The 23,693-nt window shown below is 46.5% G+C and overlaps 1 protein-coding gene across 7 annotated transcripts in view; it reads left to right on the plus strand.

Moving 5' to 3' along the window:
* SPTBN1 (spectrin beta, non-erythrocytic 1) overlaps positions 1 to 23,693 on the plus strand; it is a 168,197-nt gene that overhangs the window by 110,785 nt on the left and 33,719 nt on the right. For all 7 annotated transcript variants that reach the window (XM_028496660.2, XM_055089181.1, XM_028496658.2 and 4 more), the window contains one exon: positions 13,521 to 13,672. In XM_028496660.2, the coding sequence (XP_028352461.1) occupies positions 13,521 to 13,672 (152 nt within the window). The remainder of the gene's footprint in view (positions 1 to 13,520; positions 13,673 to 23,693) is intronic.

Below are 23,693 nucleotides of genomic sequence, written 5' to 3' on the forward strand. Positions count from 1 at the left end.
AATTTCATTCTTTTACATGTAGCTGTCCAGTTTTCCCAGCACCACTTATTGAAGAGACTGTCTTTTCTCCATTGTATATCCTTGCCTCCTTTGTCATAGATTAGTTGACCATAGGTGTGTGGGTTTATCTCAGCTGTTAACATTATGGGACTTCCCTTGTATGTTATTTGTTGTTCTTCCCTTGTTGCTTTTAATAAGTTTTCTTTGTCTTTAATTTTTGTCTTTTTGATTACTATGTGTCTCGGCGTGTTTCTCCTTGGGTTTTTCCTGCCTGGGACTCTCTGCGCTTCCTGAACTTGGGTGGCTATTTCTTTTCCCATGTTAGGGAAGTTTTCGGCTATAATCTCTTCAGATATTTTCTCAGGTCCTTTCTCTGTCTCTTCTCCTTCTGGGACCCCTGTAATGCGAATGTTATGTTTAATGTTGTTCCAGAGGTCTCTTAGGCTGTCTTCATTTCTTTTCTCTTTATTCTGTTCTGTGGCAGTGAATTCCGCCATTCTGTCTTCCAGGTCACTTATCTGTTCTTTTGCCTCATTTATTCTGCTATTGATTCCTTCTAATGTATTTTTCATTTCAGTTATTGTATTGTTCACCTCTGTTTGTTTGTTCTTTAATTCTTTTAGTTGTTTGTTCTTTAATTCTTCTAGGTCCTTGTTAAACATTTCTTGTGTCTTCTTTTTTTAAAACTTTATTTATTTATTTATTTATTTTTGGCTGTGTTGGGTCTTCGTTTCTGTGCGAGGGCTTTCTCTAGTTGTGGCAAGTGGGGGGCCACTCTTCATCGCGGTGCGCGGGCCTCTCACTATTGCGGCCTCGTTGCAGAGCACAGGCTCCAGACGCGCAGGCTCAGTAGTTGTGGCTCATGGGCCTAGTTGCTCCACAGCATGTGGGATCCTCCCAGACCAGGGCTCAAACCCGTGTCCCCTGCATTGGCAGGTGGATTCTCAACCACTGCGCCAGCAGGGAAGCCCTTCTTACATCTTCTTGATCTTTGCCTCCATTTTATTTTCCGAGGTCCGGGATCATCTTCACTATCATTATTTTGAATTCCTTTTCTGGAAGGTTGTCTATCTCCACTTCATTTAGTTGTTTTTCTGGGGTTTTATCTTGTTCCTTCATCTGGTACATACATAGCCCTCTGCCTTTTCATCTTGTCTATCTTTCTATGAATGTGGTTTTTGTTTCACAGGCTGCAGGATTGTCGTTCTTCTTGCTTCTGCTCTCTGGCCTCTGGTGGATGAGGCTGTCTGAGAGGCTTGTGCAAGTTTCTTGATGGGAGGGAATGGTGGTGGGTAGAGCTAGGTGTTGCTCTGGTGGGCAGAGCTCAGTAAAACTTTAATCCGCTTGTCTGCTGATGGGTGGGGTTGCATTCCCTCCCTGTTGGTTGTTTGGCCTGAGGCGACCCAGCACTGGAGGCTACAGACTCTTTGGTGGGGCTGGTGGTGGACTCTGGGAGGTCTCACACCAAGGAGTACCTCCCAGAACTTCCGCTGCCAGTGTCCCCATCCCCACAGTGAGCCACAGCCAACTCCCGCCTCCACAGGAGACCCTCTAACACCAGCAGGTAGGTCTGGCCCAGTCTCCTATGGGGTCACTGCTCCTTCCCCCTGGGTCCCGATGCGCACACTACTTTGTGTGTGCCCTCCAAGAGTGAGGTCTCTGCTTCCCCCAGTCCTGTTGAAGCCCTGCAATCAAATCCCGCTAGCCTTCCAAATCCGATTCTCTGGGAATTCCTCCTCCCGTTGCCAGACCCCCCAGGCCGGGAAGCCTGACGTGGGGCTCAGAACCTTCACTCCAGTGGGTGGACTTCTGTGGTATAAGTGTTCTCCAGTCTGTGTGTCACCCACCCAGCAGTTAAGGGATTTGATTTTATTGTGATTGCGCCCCTCTTACCATCTCATTGTGGCTTCTCTGCTGTCCTTGAATGTGGGGTATCTTTTTTGGTGAGTTCCAGTGTCTTCCTCTCGATGATTGTTCAGCAGTTAGTTGTGATTCCAGTGCTCTCGCAAGAGGGAGTGAGCGCATGTCCCTCTACTCCTCCATCTTGAACCAATCCCCCTTCATATCCTGTACATCTTTATGTGCAAGTATTTCTAGAAAGTATCTAAAGTGTGATTGGTAGGTGGAGAAAATGCATTTTAATAATTTTGATATTGCCCACTTACCCTCCCACCAGCTACATACTAGTGTGTCCATTTGTCTGTGTCTTCAGACAAGATTTGTTTTTCATATTCAAGGAGCAGAGTTTATTTTCGCCTACTTTCACCTAGTCCTGGAAGTGGAACTTCTGCTGTTTGACGCCCCAACGGAACCTCTCTGGGCCTCCAGCCCTTCCCGCTCAGTTCCAAGATTATTACCTTTATAGAGGCTGTTGAGGAGGAACTGCCAAGAACTTTAGGAAGCAATAAAATGTCCCAAAGAACAAATCAGCTATAGCAGTAGGCTTCCCAGGCCACGTCCAGGTAGTAGGAGTAATACTTACCCTGTGACAGGCCCATATCCCTACAGATGGGCAAAACTATAGCAGCCAGGGACTTCCCTGGCAGCCCAGTGGTTAAGACTTTGTCTTCGAATGCTGGGGGTACGGGTTTGATCCCTGGTCGGGGAGCTGAGATCCCACATGCCTCGGGGCCAAAAAACCAAAACGTAAAACAGAAGCAGTATTGTAACAATTCAATAGAGAGCTTAAAAATGGTCCACACCAAAAAAGAAAAAAAATCTTAAAAAAAAAAAACAAAACTACAACAGCCAAGTTCCACACACCTGTTGTAAGCTCCCAGTTTTGTGGAGTGAGAGTTAATGCCTTGCTAGTGGGGATGGGGGCCTGCACGGGTGTGTGTGTGTGTGTGTGTGTGTGTGTGTGTGTGCGTGTGTGTGCGCGCGCGCTTTGGAACATTATAAAGGTTCTGTGGGAAGACACTTACATTTAAGTTAAGCGGCACTGTGCAACAGGTTTAAGTTTCCAAATCAAACAGAACAGCAGAAAAACCGATCTCCCCATTTATGCCCCCTTTTTGCTTTTTCACTTGAAAAAATTAAATTAAGGTAGATGACCAGCTGTAAGCTAGGAAGATTCACTGTGATCCAGGGCACACCTTGTGCATTAGCTTCTGTAAAGCTATGCTTAAATCTTTGATGAGGGTTCCTATCAATGAGAAATAGGTACTGATTAAAAAACAACAACAACAAACAAAAAAACTAGTATCAACCGTTAACTGTCCTGCCCTCCTTTGATTAGTGTGAGGGCTCCTTCGGGGCCACCCACCTGTTGACTAGATCATTACAAGGGTTGACTCTGAGGTCATTTCCTCCTCCAGTTTTTCTGTCCTCCTTTATTAAAACAAGGTACTGTACATTGTGTACTTGTAGAATCTGCCGGCCAAAACTCTGTGCCGTTTGGCTTTGTAAGAAATTTTGTGTGGCCATTTATTCTATGTGTGGGGTTGAGGAAAGCCACAGAGGAAGCTAGCAGAATTGTTGCGTATTTGATGCTGTGAGTGATAACTTTCTCTTCATTTTGACACCTTAAAAATAACTAAACGGTAGTTGAGTATGGGTATCAATTATCTACTGCTGTGAATCTCCAAGGAATTGAAAATTGCTGGTGAACTTTTTAAAAGTGAAATACAGTTGTTGTACAGTATTGTTAGTTTTAGGTGTACTACATAATGATTTGACATTTGGGTATATTATGAAATGATCACTGTAAGGTAAGAACTCTTAATGCTTTTAGGTGCTCTTTCCAATGCCTTCATACCATTTACTCAATAAATGGTTGCTCATTGGTTGATAGATTGATCCAAGATGAAAAAAAGAACAGTAGACCTGTACGGCTGAATGTCAAATACTAGTGTGTAGACCATTTGCTCTTCTGTATGGAATCAATTTCCAGTGAAGTAGTTGGCTGAATTACATATATAATCGAGGATTGGGTCAGAATTTATCATTCAGTAATTAATTCTTGGATGAAGGATATGCATTGTGAGAAGTGAAATTTTGGTTTGATGCATTGTGATATCATTTAGAAAGTAGTGCTAAACTCTAAAATTATTTAGTTCAGTCCAGAGAGCAGCTCATCTTTATAACATTGTGCATTTTGTATTTTCATCTTGGCACAACTACTAGTTATTTCTGAAATCCAAGTGTAGTTTGGGCACCTTTCTCCCAAACACACATGAAAACTTGGACTTATTTAATTTTGGAGTTTGGCACTGAAATTGAGAGACAATCTTACTTAATTTATTCTGCCATTTCAACCCTCATAGTTTTTGTGGTGCATCATGGTTATTGGCAAGAAGGGGTTTAGGTGACTAATTTGTAATGCTCTCTAGGGCAGAAGCCAGTTTTAAAATTCTTTTGTTTCATTTGTTTTTAAATATAATTTCTCTTCTCATTAAGTGGAACCTTGTCATCATTATATAGATCCAAGTGATAACTGGGCATCACCGTGGCTTTCTTTGTATCAAAATGCCAATCCTTTGTAGATTAAATTTACACACATAGCCTTATTTGGAGGACTTCCATGATATCTTAGATTTTCCTACATAGGTGCTTCCATAATCAGTTCATTCAGAAATGATTATTTTAGTAAACACTATACTATCCATGAAAAGCAGACAGCTTTAGGGTGACTTTTAGGTCTTTGACTGCTCCTTCCTTCTTGTTTGTGTGTCTTTCTAGTTTAAAAAAAGAGTCCCTTGGATCTGAGCTTTTTGGACTCAGTGAATTACAGTTAATTTGGACAGCCTCATTATACAGGAGAGTTATCAGGAACTGTCCTGAGTGGCTGCAGTTGGTGCAGTCATCTTGTTGGCCGCCTCAGCCTCTTTGAAAACATTGAGTAGTAAGTGTCCTCTTGTATCTTGGGTGTCTGACAGTAATGTGACTCTAGTGTATGAAAGAGAGTTCTGTTTCCCTCCCTGCACTGTTGACCTTAAGAGTTCTGGAAAACTGGAAAAGATAGAAAAATCATAAGCAAGGGCCAGGGCACACACTCTTTGATTTTTAATATACTGGTTTAGACCAACTACATACAGTCCACAGAACAGAATGGCTCCCTTTTTTGTTCATTGCACAAAAAAAGAGGCATAGTAAACTTCCCTGTCACCTCACCACCTGCACTTAATCCCAAGACTCCTATAATAAAAACCTACCTTTAAGCCCTTGAAAATGAAATACAGGATTTTGTCTCTACCAGTGAATTTGTGTGCCACATAATAGTCTGGTTTAGCATATATTATTTACCGCTTTTTTAGTTGTTGCGTAGAAAAAGTAATACCACACAGACACACACCTTCATGTATTATAATTAAAGTACCTTCATAAAGTCTTATCTTTAGTGTACCTATTATATTTGTTGCCCCTTAAAAAATTCTCTCCTAGTCTGTATTAATGTGAGCATTCTGCCATATAAGTTTAATAATTAAGGATATGGTATCTGTTTAGGTCCAAGCCTTTTCCATCTTTTGAGGATATTACAAATTACCCTCAGTCTACCTGAACTTACTAGTTTGTAGTCTTCCTTCTAGGGAGGATTGGGGAGGAGAGGTGGTGGCGAATAAAATGTCCTTCAGGGTAAGAACTGAGGACTGAAGCTTGTGTACCTGGAGAGGCGGGTGGGGAATCTGGTCTCCAGCCTCCTGGCTCTTCCTCATCCTTTGAAGGGGAAGAGAAGGTGTGGCCTTGAGTACCAGGAGCCTGTGGTGTTCATCATGCTTTGTCCCTCCTGACAGCTGGGGTAGCGCTGTTAATCCCGTTGTGTCGTGGTAACCAGATAAATACCCCTCAGCTGAGAGGGCCCTGAGTTGTCCCCCACACCACCCCCTGCCCCTCCTGACCCTCACATGTGGGCAGCGTCCTAGTGAAATAACTTAAAAAAAAAAAAAAGCGCATGTAGCTATAGCACGTCACCCTGGCCTCATGTCCTTGAAAATGGAAACTAAGAAATAGGAGGTGGGACCAATGACATAAAAGATGTTTTAAACCAGGACTTGACAAACTTTTTCTGTAAAGGGCCAGATAGTAACTATGTTAGGCTCTGCAGGCCACATGGGGCTCTCTATCTTATCTCCTCAACCTTCTCCGATGCCCCTCCCCGACCCTCAAAAGAAGGAAAAACCCTCTAGCTCCCAGGCTGTACAGAAACAGACTGTAACGCCCAAGTTTGCTGATGGCCTGTTTTAACTTTCAGTCATGAAGAAACTGGGCTGAGATGGATGGCTGTGATTTTTGTGCTGTGTGGGGAGGTGGCATCATGTTTTCTGCAGGCACTGTGGGATGGGATGTGTGTAGGAGCTTCGGGATTCTTCAGGGTTTGGCTCCTGGGTGGGCCTTTGCTGGCTGTACGCCCTCAGCAGAATCCCTAGAACCTTTCTGGGCCTTGTCTAGTTAGGACTGACGGCCTCCACCGGTGCATAGGAGCAGAGGAGGACTGACTTCATCCTTCGTCCTGATTCTCCTTGGCTGCGGTTCCAGGCTGGTTCCTGCTGGCCTGTCCCACAGCAGTGGAGAGCAGCAGGGCCGCGGGCTCATGGCATAGTTTCCTATCTGTGAAGGCGTTTTGAAGCATGCCACCCATTTTCAGGCAAATGGAGCGGGCGGTCTCTGAATATTTCTTCCTGAGGTCCTGACTCTGTGTTTTAAGGCACTTAGTCTCCCCTCCTGGTTTTGGCATTGTGTGCTACTTCCTTCAGCCTCATTCTCATCGCAGAGGGGTCAGTGCTGTTGCTCTGCCGTGTGCTTTCGGAGCTGGCCCCCTTCGTTACCTCCACCTCCTCCACGGCCTCGGCGTTGGTGGTTTGTGACCTTGAGGAGATAACCATGGCAGGGGTGGCGGGGGCCCTGGAATGTGGCTTGCTTTCTCAGTTCATCACTGCAGGCTCTCCTCCAGAGCTTCCCCATGCAGTGCCTTGGTTTCCACACTGGCAAAGCAGGGGCTGTGCTGCTCAGAAGAAAGACCCTCTGGAAGCTGTGAGCCGGGGCTGCTCAGCTGACGTAAGCCGTGGGTGCCGGGTTACAGGGAGTTCATGGTTGTTTTATAGTCTGCACATCAGAGTGTTAAGTACTAGCAGAGAATTGCATACTTGCTACACATGCATTTAGAACAGATGTTTACATGTGTTTTGTCCATGAAGCTGGCTAAACTGTTAGGAAAAGTATTTCAACTCAAGTTCTATTTATATACAAGTCAGCAAACATAAATTAAAGGCCCCCAGACTAATCCGTCACAGGGCCTTCAGTCAAAAGATTAGTTTCCTTCCTTTTGCTGCCTCAGGATAACAGTTTGATTCTCTATTATCAGTACAGCCAGTTGCCTGTTTCCGGTTTCCTGTTCTGTGTGTTTTGCATGTTGCTCTTGGGAAATGATGTATTTATTTTTTCAAGCCAAGGCACATATGGGGACTCCACCCTACTGTATTCTTTTGTTTTGAATTAGAATTCTTTTTTTTTTTTAACAACTCAAGAATTGAGCTTTAATGGATAAATGGTTAAAATTAGAATAAATTAAGTCTTGTGACTATTGGCTTGTTTGGGTCATGTTAAAATAATGTTATAATTATACCCTTATATGTTTTGCAGCTTCACTCTTACTGTATGGGCATGTGGTGGCAATTGCCCCCAAAACAATAATAAAATAAAAAATAAAATAAAATAAATAAATAAAATTAAAAAAAAATAAAAACAAAAAACTTTTGTGAAACTTTTTAGGTTAGCTTTGGACCCCGTTGAAGCTGAAAGACAGTACCACAAAGTTGCATTTTTATCATTTATCAGACCCTGAAGAGCAATTAACAGTTCAGGTGTTAAAAGTTTTTAGTGACATGGAATGATAACGTTTAACTGCTTAGGGCCTGTCTATGTGATTTGGAAAATGTCTTTCTTCGTTAACAATGGGGGCCACCATCAGCAGCAAGACTTATTGAGAGCCTATTTGTTGGGCACTGGAGGTTTGTTTATTCATCCAACAAACGTGTGTTGTGTTGTGCACCCGCCCCCCGCCCCACAGTCCCCAGGCACATGCTGAGGCCCTAAATGGATATAGAATTGGAGGCAGTTACAGGCTAGCTGAGGAGATAGGACACAGGATACATAATAAAAAGATTAGAGGGACAGAGACCTCATCCCACCAAGTGAAATCCTCTTGGAAGAACGACTCTTGGCCTGGGTCTTAAAAGAAGGGCGAAAGAAGAGCAAGTACAGTACGTTCCAGGTTAGGAGAATGGTGTAAGCAAAAGTGGGAAGAGGAATGTGCAAGGTGAGAGTTGAGAGCACGATGAATAAGAAGATCTGTTGGGTTGGATTGGAACACAGAGATGGGTGGGTGTCGGGGAAGATCCCAGACGAAGCAGGTGCCCTGGGGGAGGCTGCTGAGGAACCTTGAACACCAGGCTCAGATTTGGACCCTCCTGTAGGTGGCTGGGGTCCTTTGAAGGTATTGGTTCAGTGGTATAACTTTGAAAAAAACCACTGTTTGGGGGAAGACGACTATGGCAGTGATGTTTAAGCAGAGTAAGAATGGGAAAGGCCCAAGGCCGGGGATTTTAGTAACTGTTGGATGACGGGACCTGAAAGCATCCTAATTGTAGTGAGTTTTTTCTTCCAAACACCCAAAAATACATTGTTGAAATCGTTCTCTTGGCACCTAATCCTGTACTGCTTTGTAATATCTTTTGTTATTTCTTTAACTTTCCATGTAGAAAGTTTCCCCAGCTAGACTTCTAGTTCACTGAGGGCAGGAGAGCTTGTCTTACATAGAGAGCTCTGCATGCAGTATGCACTTTGTAAAATGTTGGAGTATTGTTGATTTAAATAGCCACTTGTGGGGATGTGTTCATGGGACACTTGCTTTATCATCTCCTTTTGATGTCTTTTCCGCTTCCATCCTTGTACCTCTTTTCCTTCTATGAACCCACCTCTGTACCTAATTTAGCTATGTGTTTATATGGAGAAAAAAGTAAGGGATTGCCAGCCCTTACTTAAGATAGGCCATTTATCTTAGCACAATTGAGGAAGATCCTGATAGAAAACATTATTGGGGTATGTCAGCAGGTTCAGACTGTTTGAAAAGTAGAAGAAAGATTTGCTCTCTTCCGCCAGGTATAAATTCAGTCTTTGAGGGAATAATAAATGGGGTCATTGGTCAGTTCCCGTTTCTGTATTTCCCTTATTTTCCATCCAGAGATGGTTACATGCCTTCAGGCCTTTCTTCATCCCTGGCCCCCGTCCCTTTCCATAGCTGGAGCTGTGGCATATGGTGAATGTGGTTATGTTTAGCATTCTGTACAGAGGGTGTTGCAGAAAGATACTGTACAATCATTTCCATAACACAATGCCCTTCTGTTCATCAAAGCTATTTCTATATCCTGTAGCTTAACTCATGCTAACACAATGTTCATTTTTCCAGTTACAGCCAATTCTCCAGAGTAAGTAAGTTTTGAAGTGTTCCAGCCTTCCAATATTGATCATAGTCATTCCCTAAAAAGAAAGGAAGTTGATTATGAGCTTCTAGAAGGGGAGGATGGAGAGGATATTCACAGCCCTTTGGTTGATATTAAGCAAGTACGGTTCTCTGTTCTGAATATCTCCTCCTGTTTTTGTAAGATGTCTTCTGAAAATTTCAAGTTATGTATCACAAACAAAAGACAGTGAGTCTAGATACTCAGAGGAGAGGATCCTAATCCTTCTTAACCTAAACAGTGGAAGAGACAGAACAACACCCAAAGACACCCACCCAGCACTCCCAGTGTCATTGCTGGCTGGTGACACTGAGCAGCCCACCACCTCACTAAGCCCTGGGCTTTGCTGGAGGTCACGCTGGTGTCCCACCTCCCTGACGGGGTTGGTGTGCAGATCTAGTGAGCTTTGATAAAGTGTAAATTGCTCTTCAGATGCATGATGGTGCATTGCAGGCACATCATCCTGTAAAATTCTGTTTTCCGAAAAGAGCACCATAATAGAAAGCCATTTATAATTCAGTCCTTCCGATCAGAGGCCAACGCAGATGTTGTTGGGTTTCTTGTTTGCTTCCCAGTGGTCCTCGTTGACCAGGTGGTTGGCTAGTTCATGTCTGAGGCTGTGAAGCTAAGAAGACTTAACTGGCTGGATCTTCACACTTGGAACCGCTCTGGTTCCTAGGTTCTCGGGGTTCCACGGACATTCTGGTAGAAATTGTGGTTCTGGCAAACTTATTTTTGAGAGCTGCTTGAAGAGCCCTTCCTGACTACCACCCCTGCACTGCCACACAGACGGCCTCACCAGGCTCCCTCCCGCAGAGGGCTGCTGGGTTCTTTTTGCCCTTTCCTCACGTGGTTCCCCACTTTTGTTGCCTCCGGACTGCTGCTGCTGCGGCTGCCTCAAGTCCCGGCTTGTATCGGTTAGGTGTGCGGTAGGTAGGCTTGTATCGGTAGGCCACCAAGAGGTGGCTGTGTCTTCAGGTACCATCTTGGGTTCCACGCTGCCCACCACATTGTGACAGTCATGCAAAGAGGGGTCGGTGAGGAGTGTTCACACCTGAAGGCCTTTACGTGGAGGAGTGAGGAGACCTATTCTCTGTAGCTTCAAAGGTGGAGCAAGCTTCCTCGGCAGGCCACAGAGCCAGATCTCGTCTCGATGGAGACAGCATCCCAACAATTGGAGCTACCCGGTGATGGAGTGGACCCTTTCACAAAATAAAGACTTGGGTTAGGATGGTGAGATTATGGGTGATTCTGTATGTTGTATCATTGAAACTTTTTTTTTTTTTTTTTTTTTTAATGTTGTGGTAGAGACATTATTGCATAGTGACTGAGAAACCTGGGCTTTGGAGCCAGCCTGCCCTGGAGAGTTAACAGATCCTAACTAATGGAGTAGTTAGGTGTGTAAAGCACTCGGATCAGTACCAGGGACGTAGTAAGTACGCTGTGTATGCTATTATTATTTTAATAAGAAAGAACAAGTCGTTTTCTTTCTATACAACTATTAACCTCCTGCTGTGTACACACACAGTTTTCCCCCCTCCTTTTTTGGAATTTTGAAATAGCTGGTCCAGGTACAGTAGAAGGGAGTTTTTGCTTTTGAAAGAAAGTTGATTCAGATGACTTGTAAAGCCTTGTTCCACCCTGAGATGATATGATTCCATGATCCCTGGTAAGTTTTTTGAATAGTTTGAGTTGTTGAAAGGGCTGCTCTGCTGGGGAAAGAGAGAGGGAACCAAGGTATGAGAGTTACAACACGCCGGGCGCTTTGACGTCCTCGCATTGAATGCCAGAGCAAGCTTTAGGTGAGTCCCTCCACATAAGTATCATGTGGGGGAGAGGGGCAAGTACAGCTGAAGGATACTCACAGGGAGCAGCTGTGGGGTCCCTGTTCCTTGGAGGCACCGCTGCTGAGTTTGGGGCAGAGACGGGTGGGAACCTGCCACAGCATCAGGCTCATCCGGGTGAATTCTCGGGAGGAGATGCGGGCATGCTTTGGCTTGATTAACAGCACTACGAGGCCCTGAAAGGGAAAAGGAGGACAGAAATGGCACGGGGGACAGAAATGCCCGTGTCACACTGACCCAGACGGAGCCCACCCCTGCGGTTGTCCTTCTGCCTTGCAAGGAAGGAGCCAGCTCTTTGTGAAATTGAGTGGGCCTGAGGGCAGGGAGTTTCTGCTGCCATCAGCCAACAAGCACACCATCGGGATCAAAAAGCCGTTGATGCAGGCATAGGGAGTAATGAATGAATAGTACCCCAACTCAACTCGGGTGTCCTGAAGTCACCTCCAGTTGGTGTAGGCCCAGAGTGTCTCAGCCAGGGTTTGTCAGCCCGGCTCAGGCACTGCTGACATTCGGGGCTGGATAACCCTTTGTTGTAGCGGCCGCCCGTTGCGCTGTCGGGTGTTCAGCAGCATCCCTGGCTCCTACCCACTATGTGCCAGTGGCACCTGCCCCCCACTTGTGACAGTCCATCAAAAATGCCTCCAGACATTGCCCAGCGTCCCCTGGGGAGCAGAATTGCCCCCAGTTGGGAACCACTGGTCTAAAAAACCAGATCAGGTGGAGCTTGTAAGGGCTCCCAGAGCTGCTCGTGCTTGTAGAACAGGAGGTGGGCGCTCTTCCCTCCGCTGCCCCCACCTCCTCCTCACGTAGCTCGGGCACGGTGACGGCAGCTGGAAGTTGGGAACACGCCTCTGGACTGTCTTCCACTGTCTGCGTCAAGGGTCTCCAGCTCCTCGGGCAGGCGTCTGGCCTGGCCTCACTGGGTTGGGAGTGCAGGGGTGATGTCATTGCGCCTTCCCAGGAAGGGTGGAACAAAGGACAGAGTCCCCAAGGACAGGCAGCCTCATCCTCAGCTGGCCCGCTGGGTAGGTTATTTTCCCCCCCTTTCCCTCCTTCTGGTTTCAAAAGTGTTTGTTGTTCACCAAGTGCTCCATTGTAAGAGGACACGTTGAGTTGGCTGGGCTTTGTGTCCCTCGGCTGAGCCCGTTTCCTGCCCCTTGTGTGTCGTAAGGGTGTTGATTCTGGTCCAGTCCCTGGATGGAATCTTCCATGCCTTTTCCAGTAAAGCCCGAGGAACTTGAGCCCTCCGTGATTTTTCTAGCATGCTCATGCTACCTGGAGCCTGCTCCTGAGGCCGAGGGCGGAGTAGAGAGCTGGGAAGCAGGAGAGCAAGCTCTCGTTCCTTCTGTTTAATTTTAGTTTTGAACTTCTCTTCCTTCTCTTCTTTCCTCCCTTCCTCCAGGAGGTTCTGAGGACCCCAGCAGCCTTGGGGAGCCGTCCCCTCAGAGATCCTCAGCCTGTCCTATTTCCACCCAGTTCCCTCTGCTCCACCCGTGACTTCTTTGTTTGCTTGCGTCTTCGTGGGGAGGAGGGTTGGAGTTAGCCTCCAGCTCTTCAGGACGGCGTGCTGTGGGAGCGCACTGTCTTTATGAGGAGATCCTCGAATCTCCTCGTAAAGGAACCTGTTAATTCAGAACCTGAAAGAAGCCAGAGGTGTTTCTGTCATGTGAGATTTGCCCAAAGCAGTGACAGTTGGCTGGGGACACATTTGGTACTTGTTTATTTAGAAATAACTTAATCCAAGCAGGTTTTCATTTTGACCTTGTTCCCGTGATAGGCTGGATGTGGTAGTGATTTGGAGCCCCAGACCCTTTAATAACAACCTAGGATACCCATCAAGGGCTTCATTAGAGACATTTCCAACTGTGTAGCACTTAAAACATATTATAATTTAACCATCGGGCAGGGCTGCAAAGGACCCCACCGTGACCTTGTCTGTCGTGTTGCCTCTTCAGCAGAGGTGGGAGCAAATGAGATGAGTGTGAGCAAAGGATGCTCTGCTGGTGGTTATGGTCCGGGGCTCCAGTGTTCAGGGATTGTATGGTTCCCCTATTCCCGAGTTGTTGACCGTGCGTTAGAGGAGCCAAGGTTCATTACAGCACATTACATCATTGAGTTTTGCTCTTCTTCCTTTGGCCCAGGGTCTCATGCCCCCGCTGACACACACCCACCACTGCCCAGGCTGTGGTTGGTGGTAAAGCGAGCTCTCCTCTGCTTGCAGATGAACGTGAAGCCGTGCAGAAGAAGACCTTCACCAAGTGGGTCAACTCCCACCTCGCCCGGGTGTCCTGCCGGATCACAGACCTGTACACTGACCTTCGGGATGGACGGATGCTCATCAAGCTGCTGGAGGTCCTCTCCGGAGAGAGACTGGTAAGAGGGGATGTGAAGTGTGGTGCACTGTAGGTGGGAAAATGTTCTTTTGAGGAATCAAGTGTGGACTTGTCTCCTGTTGATTTCTGTAGTTAATGGTTGATATTTTTGAGGAGGAGACTCTTGATAAGTGAGATGAGCACGCTGGGGAAAGCTCCAGGGTGACATTCTGAGTCTGGGTGATTTTCTTGAACTGTAATGAAGCGGCTTCATTCTGGTTATTTGCAAGGTTACTACCTTTGGTCAGAAAGATCTTGGCTGGTGTCCCCTGTTGAACAGGGCACAGTGCTGGAAATTTACGGGCCAGCCTTGGGTGCTGGCTCCAGGATGTACCTGTATCCCTTGAGATCACGGAATAATTTTAAATTTGTGTCTTACTGATTCTCTGGAAAATCTGAGCTGCTGTTTTAAGGTGGCAGGAATTGAATTCAGTGGTCCCTGGTGTTTTTTTGGTTTCTTCCGTGCACACTTTTTGTTTTGGGGGTGGAGGGAGAGGCTGGTGCTGTGTCGCCTTGGAAACTTGGAGCTTTGACGAATTCCCCCGAGCCTTTTTGGGCAGGAGAGTTGTCAGCCTACAGTGAAACTGTTCTCCCCATTCTGTTTCCCAGAGCTGCCATGGCTGTCTCTGATGTGACTTTTGTCTATTGGACCTTAAACTGAGGAATCTTAAACCAGTCATTGTAACTGACCCAGCAGGTTTTGTCTCGCCTTGGTGTGGAAATGGGTGCTATCTTCTGCCAGAGCACAGGCAGTTCCATAGGTGCTGGTGGGGGCCCAGCCAAAGGCAGGCTGACGCCCAGGGATCGAGCCCACATCTGCAGTGACATCACCAGGAAAACATGATGCTGGTGGTTGGCAGGGCTGCCAGAAAGCCTTACTTTTAACTCGAGCTCCACCCTGTAACTTGAAAAACCGCAGTGGGTCTGCGTGCAGACCGACCCACACACCTCTGACCACAGGCAAGGGGCTGCAGTTGTACCCTGTCCTGTCATTAGCCCACAGACAGAACGGCCCCTTTGAGCCCGGGTAAGAACAGTCAGGTTTCCCTTTCCCTGCCCCTCCGTTCAAGAACAGCCTCCTCTAAGAGACAGTGAAGCCCCGTCTCATCCTCAGTGCCTTTTGTCCACATGCTCTTTGTTCCCTGAGCGTGCACGTTTTGTTGCCTCGTTTTCTTGAGAGGTTGTGGGTCAAGCTAGACACACTGGATAAACAAAGGAGGCTTCTGCCTCCATGACCGTGATGCTGCCCTGAAGGCGGTTAGTAAGGTGGAAGTGGGAGGAGTGGGTCCACATGGGGAGGGCCGGTCATTTTGGTTTGTTTTTTTGACGTGAGTCTAGGCCAGAATTATTGTGATATTCATCTTTAAATACAATTTTGATAACCAGACTTTCTCAACCACCCCACATTTTTTTCCCTTTTAATGTTTAACCTAGTATGATTGTCTATCGATTTTTTTTTTGAATGATGTTTTGAAAGTAGCTAAAAAAAAAAAATCATTAAAGGTCACCTGAAACTAGAAATTAGTTTGAACATTAATTTTTGTCCCAATAGGGTCCCGTCTTCAGGGCTGTGGGGAGTAAATTGTTCACCCTGGAAGGTCCATAATTCTTTCATACCAAGAAGATTGTGTCCTTGATAATGTCCACATAATAAACGGGATCAGACCCTTTGCCCTTTATTCTGGAAAGGGCAGCAAAAACATTAGGGAGAAAAAAAGCAACCAGCAAAGCATAATTCTTAGTTGTTTGCAGATACTTCCCACTCCTCTGTTTATTTGCTGCCAGAGGTATATATATTTATATATATATATGTTTTGCAGTGACCCAGAGGCCTGGGAGAGTAGAGATGGAGAAACATGAGAGGGCTGCCATCTCCATACTCTCAGGCAGTCAGTGGCAGAAGCTGTGTTTAGCCTGACTTACCACTTTGTAAAACCCCAAGAGCCTTGACTTCTTTTATTGTCCTTTCCTCACAGCCAACTCGTGACTATAGGTTGGGCAGTCTGATCAATCTTCTTATTCCAAAAGTAAGGATACCATAGATAGAGTGAGCTACAGCTCTTGTTCATTTGTACTGGAGATTTTTGGCCTCTTTGGTTTGCCCCGTGGTTTATTTGGTTCATGGAGCCTTCTAGAAGGGACACAGACCACACTCTGCTGTTGGTTGCAGAGGCTGCCAGGGACTCAACGTTAGAGACCCTCCCCGCAGGAGAGGACATCCATCCATGAGGGCTTGCCCTAAAGGATTCTTGCATCTTCAGATTCCAAAGCGAATGAGGTTGCTAGAGCTTCCAGGCCTGGGTAAATTAATGTCCACAGCTAAACGGTTGTATCATCAGATAGCGTTCAGTCAGCGCTGGGCTTTCTGCGCCCGTGATCCAAAGCCCTGGCTCACATAAACATTTGCACTCCATCTGGAGCCATGTCTCCATCGGCATTTCAGCGCCAGCATTTACCACCAGCTTGACAGTAGGTAGTAGCTAAATGTTTGAGGGACTGCAGTGTCTAAATTTATTTTATTAATAGATTCTTGGAGCCAGCTCATCCCTCTTTACAGAGGGGGAAATTTGTCTTATTTTTACTGAGTGAAGTTCAAAGAAATACATTAGCTTAATGATCCAGAGCATTCCACCCTAACCCCACCCTGCATTTCGGCTTAATAAAATTTGAGTTAGATTTGAGCAGGTTTTGGGTAGGCATTTTGGGTTATCAAGGCACTTGACTCCAATGTACTGGGGAACATGAGAGGGCAGGAACCCTCACATCTGGTCCTGACTTGGGTGGGATTTGTGTCCGGAAGTTGTCGCTCTCTTTGCTGCAAGGTATGTCAGATCCTGGAGCAGTGAGGAAACTCTTTGGCTGAGCCCGGAAGCTGCTGCTAATCGGGATTGGGTTGATGACAAAGAAAACCTTTGCTTTCCAGTGTGTTACTCTGAAATTACCATGTACTATAAGTTCATGAATGTCTTGCTTTAAAGTTCCATAAAGAATATAGACCACCCTGTACAACATCAACTTACCAGGTAAAAGCGGTCACTGTGTTGGTCACTTTGTCATTGGTCCTAGGTCCCGGGGCCAGATGAGAACCGGGCCTTGAGGGGTAAAGGTTTGTCCTGCGCAACCCACTGACATTTGGAGGGAGTGGGGCCTCTGGACTTCGGGGGTGAAGTGGAGCCCACGGGTCCTCATCCAGGTTCGAAGTTGGCCAGTGCCTGCCCCCTTCCCTCCGTGGGCCTCAGCATGAAGGACGGTTCTGAATAAGACAGTTTCCTCCCTTGCTCCTGCCAGACTGAGCCCTCGCCTCTGACCGAGAGGACAAGGTTTTCTGAACACTTCTGCCCTCCCCCCAGCCCCCGCCATTTCCAATAGCAGGTATCGCTGATTTTGGGTTGCTTGATGTTTTCCTGATATTCTGTCTTCCTATTCTGTTAATCAATCTCAAAGAAGACAGTAAAACAAAAAGAGGATTTTTTTTTTTTTTTTTTTTTTTTTTTAACCACCGTTAATTCCAAAACAGGATGAGCTAGGTGGAGAAGATAGATTTACCATGAGGTTTGCTAAGCCTTAAATAAATCCCACGTTGAACTACCCTGAGTGCGTTTTACATAGAGCCTTTGTTAGGAGAACATGCTGGCATGTATTGTTGTAGAAACGGGATTTTATGGACTGGCCACAGAACCTGCCTGTTGTTTGTAATGTCTCTTGTGTGGGAGAATTTGCTTTTGTTCTAAACAACCAGACACAGAAGAATGCCCCTGTTAAATTCAGGTCTAATTGCACAAATACTAAAAGTGAATTAATAGTAACAGGTAGTAGTAATACCATGTGATAAAGTACTGAATGAATGGCCCCAAAGCCCTAGAGTTCAGAAGGGGAAACGGGCCTTCTGGATGGGGTGTCAAGGAGGGGTCGCGTGTCAGCCGTGAGGAAGAGTGAAGAGAGCGCTTAGGGGTGGGTGGCAGGAGGGAACAGGTGTAGGGAAAGCATCCTGGCTGAATTGGAGTTTGTTTTTGGAAGGAGTGATGATGGTCAGTCACTTTTAGTGTTTTCTGTCACATGCATAATGTGTTTAGTTCTCACAGTCTAATCAAGGGGAAAACGTAACACTTTATAGGAGAAACAGGCAGTGAGTGACCAGGGCCTCGCCCAAGGCCAGTATCACTACTGAGGAATATAACTTGGACTGCAGCCTACTCACCTGTCTGTTGGTCCCCTCCTTTCTCATTGAGCCCTGCTAAAGGAGGAGATTCTCCTTGGGAGTGGGTCCCAACCAGGAAGGAGACGGGCAGGAATTAATGGGACAAAGTATGTTGTTTGCTGTTTAATTTTAATTGGGCAAGAATCGTTTATACTCTTCTTAAAGCTCAAAGTGTGATGTGTAGGGAGATGTTTGGGGACATAAATGTGAAATGAGTTTGGCTGTCGTATCAGAGGAGATTTTGGAGTTCCTATCCCCAAATCCCAAATTCCTATCCCATCCTACCCTCTGTATTAAGTAGAGGCGTGTGTGTGTGTGTGTGTGTGTGTGTGTGTGTGTGTGTGTGTGTGTAGCAAACACTGATTTTTGATTAAAAGGCAAAAATATAAGCAAGTATCCATTGCTCTGATATACTGAGACCAGTAGTGTCTTTTCTCTATTTCTTCTTCACCTAAACGAGAGATCAGGAGGCACTTTAGAGTTCACCTTGCCTGCTAGTGAGTCTTTCACCCTCCAACACATAGGTTGCATTTTATAGTTGGAAGTGACTTTAGTGGCCACTAACTAAGTTAGATCCCTTTATTTCATAGGTCCTGTAACTGAGAGTCAGCAGCCATCAAGGCTGTCCAGCTGGCATGTGGCAGTCGACCTCTCCCAATTCCCAGGATTGGTGTTCTGTCTAGCCTGCAACCCTTGGAGAGCTGTTGCTCCAGGTGGCTTCAGGGTGGCTTTGGATACCCATGAAGAAAATCAGAAGGAGTGGGGCTTACCAGGGTAGAAGAGTGGCCCAGCTCCCCAGGGTCCTCCCAGAATACCCTGCCAGGAATCCTCCTTTATGCCTTCCTCTTCTATTCAAGGAGGCTAAAAATGGCTCCAGGAAACATGTGCTTTTTCTTTTCCATCTCTAGACTCTGACAAAAAGCCTGCCATCGTGATTACTCCACAGTTCTGCAAATCCTGATGCCCCACAGCATGTAATTGATCCAAACTCCAGGCTGAGTGACAGTCGGGGCAGAGCCGTCGGGGGGTGGGGGGTGGGGCGGCATCCAGCTCCCTCCTTCCTTTCTAAGGGTCTTGGGCCCACTTGGCGAATTTGCCCAGGACCACACCGCTTCTCAGGGGCAGGGCTTGGACTAGCTGCTCTAATAAGCAATCAGGATTATATTGTCAGTTTCTGGAGTTTGGTTATTTAGCCCTGTAATTCCCACTTCTCCTTTGGAGTTGGAAAGAAGATGGGTCTGGAGTAAGGCCCAGATGGGTTGGAGCTGTGGTTGATAAAGATTTGGGACTAGAAGGGAAAGAAGGCACCTTGGGAAGGGGAAACAGGAAAAGTGCCCGCAAAACACAGGCCCACAGGCCCTGGAGTGGAAGAGCAGGGACACCTGTTAGATTGATTTAAAGGAGGATCTGTAAAAATCGGCATTTCCTCAGAGGAGCCCATGCCTGCAGAGCCCCCCTTGCTTGAGTTGCACGCGAGTCTGGTATTGATCCTTGCCTCCTAAGTGGCATCTCAAACTGCCCCATCAGAAAGGACACAGAGGACGGAAATGCGCATGTTGCCGTGGGAACAGACCTGTGTCACACTAGGAACTTGACAGTAATTAATGGAGACGAGACAGGGAAGGTTCCTTTTCTTGGCAGGGTGAGCCACTCTTGGGGCGAGGCTTGTGTTTATCCCTGAGCAATGCACCCCTCCCCCAGTTGCACTGTGTTCAGTTCTCTCCATTGTTATCTCTTCTTCCTCTTGAGAAGATGGAAGTTGAGTAAAATAAAAATAGCTCTTTTAAAAAAAAGGGAAAACTGTCTGCCAGATGGGAACCGAGCCTCGTAATTTCCTTTCACGTAGACATGTGTGTGTACTGCCCTTGGTTCCCGGTGTGGCATGAAGAGGGCGCGCTCTGGAATCCCGGCTCACCGCACACCAGCCAGCCGTGCGCCATCACCTCACCCCTCTAAACCGGCATGTTCTCATCTGCAAAATGACAAGAATAATAATAATTATTGCTGTGCAGTGTTAGTGTGAGTATTAAATGTAAACCACCTAACAGAGAGGTTAACATAGTGGCACAGGAAATGGCAGCTAAGAATTGTTAGATCTTGGGAGTTTTGCCGTTTTTATGACCCAGTGTGTTTCAGTGTATATAGTTCTGTGCAATCATTAACCCTTCTAAAATAAATTCCCTGTAATGATTGCCCCCTAAACTTGCCCAGGTACCGTGCCTTAAAACACTTCAGAGGCCCTCTCTGAAGCAGATACAACATGAGTTTCAGGAGTTGGTATTCTTGAGTTTCACCCTTGATTCTTACTCCCCCTCAATGTGCTCCCTGTACCTCATCTAATCATGCCACGTCTGGTTTATTCTTTTGGTTTAAAAAGGGGTTAATATGCCACCGAAGATGAGTGAGCTTCAGTTGAGATGAAATGTGGGAAAGTGTTTGAAAAACATAGAGAGAGAGGTATAGTGAGGCAATGAAGCAACTTTCACTGCACAACATTTAGCCTAGTTTGAATTACTAGCAGCACAGCATACTAGTGATATTTAAAATATCTCTGTAAATCGTGCTTTCCAGCCTTGTTTCCTAGTAAGCTCTGAGTCATAGAGGTCTTACTGTGTATAGAGGCCTTAAGTGTTGAGGTATGGGTGTTTTCACATCCTCTCCGCTCTCTCGTCCTATCTCCCCTCCCTCCAGGCACCAGCCAGTCATAAGTTTTCTCTACCACCTTTTCCTTTTATTTCTGTCCAGAGTTTAATTTGGGGTGTCAGGATTAGAAGAGTAACATCATTACCATTATTTGGGGGCACATTCCCTTCTGGTATTAAATTTGCCTTTCAGTTGACGTATACCGACTTCTCTGCCTCTCAGTGGGAGAGTTCTATCTAGACCCTGAACATTTCCTGTTGTCTAACAGAGAGATGTGTTATTTCTAAACAGTTTGAAGCCCAAGTGGCATGGAGAGGGGGAGCCCCCTCTTTTAAGTAGAATCGTTGGGAGGAAAATCCTTGAGGCACCCCTGTTGGTAGACACACTTTGTGGGTTTGAGAACACCATAATCATTAGTTCACCATTTCATTTATGTAGCGGCCCTTTGAGATAATTATTCATATTATCCCTATGTTATGGATAAACAGACATTTGAGAAGTAAGGCACTGATTTTGTAGAAAGTGGGGAAATTGTAACTTAAATGTGGGCATTTTAACATTAACATCATCTTCTACACTGAATTGCCCAACAAAAGCATATACAGAGATCCGGTTTGTTCATGTTTCATGTTTTATGTTTTAAAAGATATAAAGGCCAGGAGCAGTAGGAAAATTAAAAATAAAAAAACTTTAGAGGGAGAAGAGCAGAGTATCATCCCCCCGAATCTTGGTTTGATTTTTGGGAGAATTGCAAAAAAAACCCAAGTGGGGTGAGGGGGGTCTCCTGAAAGTTTTCCATTTCCTCTGACTTTTGGAAATTGGTGAGGTTTGTTCTTTAACCATTTGAAGAAGTCTGATCATCTACCCAGAGATGTTTCTCTGCCGTTTTTATTTTAGTTCCTTCCTTTGTGTTCCCATGCACTAGTGTTTCTGATGGCTGGTGCTGGAGGGGACTTACGTTGTGTCCAGGTCTGGGGTGAACCATCCTCAGATCCCACCTGGCATGGCCAGTCAGCATCAGCGCGGCGTCCCTGCCACGTGGCGTTGGGCTTTTCCAGCCTGCAGGAAAGCGTTTGGACCCCTCTCGCGGCCCTCCCCCTCCCACACCCTTGCACCCCATACTCATGTGGAAACGAACACACAGTCGGCTGGGATTTTGTAACGAGAGAGCAGAGGCTTGAACGGTGTCTCGTGTCTTTGAAGTTGAGTTTTTCAAGATAAAGGCTAAAAGGACCAACTGCAGAGTTATGCCTGCTGCAACCTGGGAAAGTCTCGGCAGCCCCCAGCCTATTCCTTGTTTTCCTGCTGCCCAGGTCCCTCTGTCAGAGGGCAGAACTAAACAGTTTAGTAAAGAGTTTGATGTCCTTTATTCAAGGGAACACAGTCCGTGGACACAGGAGTGCAGTGCCTCACAAGTGGTGGAGCATGCTGCCCTAGGGATTTGGGGCGAGAGCAGGTTTCCAGAGGTTAGAAAAGGGGCAGCGCGGGAACAGGGCGTGACTGGCTAGGAGGTTGGAGGTTTCCTTAGGAGGCGAGCGGGTCCTGTTTTCTGGGGCGAGGTGAGCTGGGGGACTGTGATGGGTGTGTGTTTGGGCTCCTTGACAGCTGTTTCCCTCAGGGCAGTCTGACTTAGGTTTGTGACATGGGCCGAGCCACTGGGGTGGCCTCTCTTTTGTGGGTCCTGCTACTCGAATTAACTTTACCAATTCTAGTTCCATCCATACTGTTCCTCTCACGCTCAGTTAGGACATAACCTTTTCTGGCCTCGCAGATACCTGCTGCCATTAGGAGAACGCTTCCGTCCCTGTTGCTCTGCGGTCCCGGGCTTATGGTGCCTGACACACGCTGTTTGGTCACAGGCTCGCTGGTCAGGGCACAGGCATTAAAGAGACGAGAGGAAGAGGCCTCTGCAGAGCAATGAGAAATGTCAGGAGCCCCTGCCCCAGAATTCACACGCTTCCTTAGGGGCAGTTAATCCCCACCCCTCGACTTTGAACAGAGCTTCAGCAGGAGCCACCTGGACATGAGAAGAACAAGGGACCGCTGTGGGTGGTCACTTTGTCAACCTCAAGAAATGACCGCTGACCCAGAGAAAATGAGAAGAACCGAAAGCTGGCCCACGAGAACCAGGTGCAGAGTCCAGGGACTTCTCCCCGGAGGGCTCTGGGCACACCCCTCCATCAGGGCCATCTCCCCTGTTAGGAGGGGACCCATGGGAGGAGGCTGCTGGGCGCACCTTGGAAGGAGGGGGCTCCAGTGTCGGCCTCAGACTGTGTCTACACGGTCGCTCACGGAATCTTAGGTGGAGTCCACCGCTTTCTGTTTTAAATATCTGACCTTTTTCTTCCCTTGCCATATTGCTTGATTTTGATGTAATGTTATCACTTGACCTAACATGGATAACAAATCCTAGCATTTCTGACATACCTGAAATGTATTAGTTGTGACGTTTCTGAGAGAAGATGCCTTTTTGCGGGGGGTGGTGGGAGGTTGTAAGTAAACTCTGAAAATGCAGACTTCCCTCGATGCCCCGAAGAGGGATTGGTTCCAGGACTTGCCGCGGGTACGGAGGGCCGACTGGACCGTGAAAAGCTGGACTTTTAGAGACATTTCTTTTTCCATTGCTATTATTTGAAAACATCTGCCATTTGTGGTAAGGCCTCTGGCCATAATCTTATTTCCTCGGGGTCAAGGCACATTCTTCTATGCTTGCCAGTCCTTTCTTGTAGAAGAGAAAGTCAAGAAAAAAAATAACATAATCTGAGACTGAGTACTTAAAGTGGTTACTTGTTAGCCAAGTTTTCTTCTCTTTGTATGTTTTCCAACTAGCACTTAACTGAGGATCTCGGCTACAGAGGGTAAAGTGGGAAGCCGGCAAGACCTTTCCATAGGACTAGCTGCTGCCCACACCTGCGTGTGCCCAGGTTGCTGCACACCTGGCTGCCTTTCCTCTGTGAGGCCGGCTCATAGCACACACCGTTGCCCAGTCCATCTGTGGGTGTTCAGGTCACTCCATGTAGGCCTTGGGCTCTGAACCAAACCAGAGGCCACCGAGAATATAGCAGGAATATAAAGCATTATCCCTGCTCTCAAGCCAGTAGTCAAGTTGGAAGTAATAAGAACAACACATACAAAATAACAGCAAAAATATAAGCTATGTGATTAGTTCCTGAACTCTGTG

The sequence above is a fragment of the Physeter macrocephalus genome, chromosome 12 (genome assembly GCF_002837175.3).
Source record: "Physeter macrocephalus isolate SW-GA chromosome 12, ASM283717v5, whole genome shotgun sequence".
Classification (NCBI taxonomy): Eukaryota; Metazoa; Chordata; class Mammalia; order Artiodactyla; family Physeteridae; genus Physeter; species Physeter macrocephalus.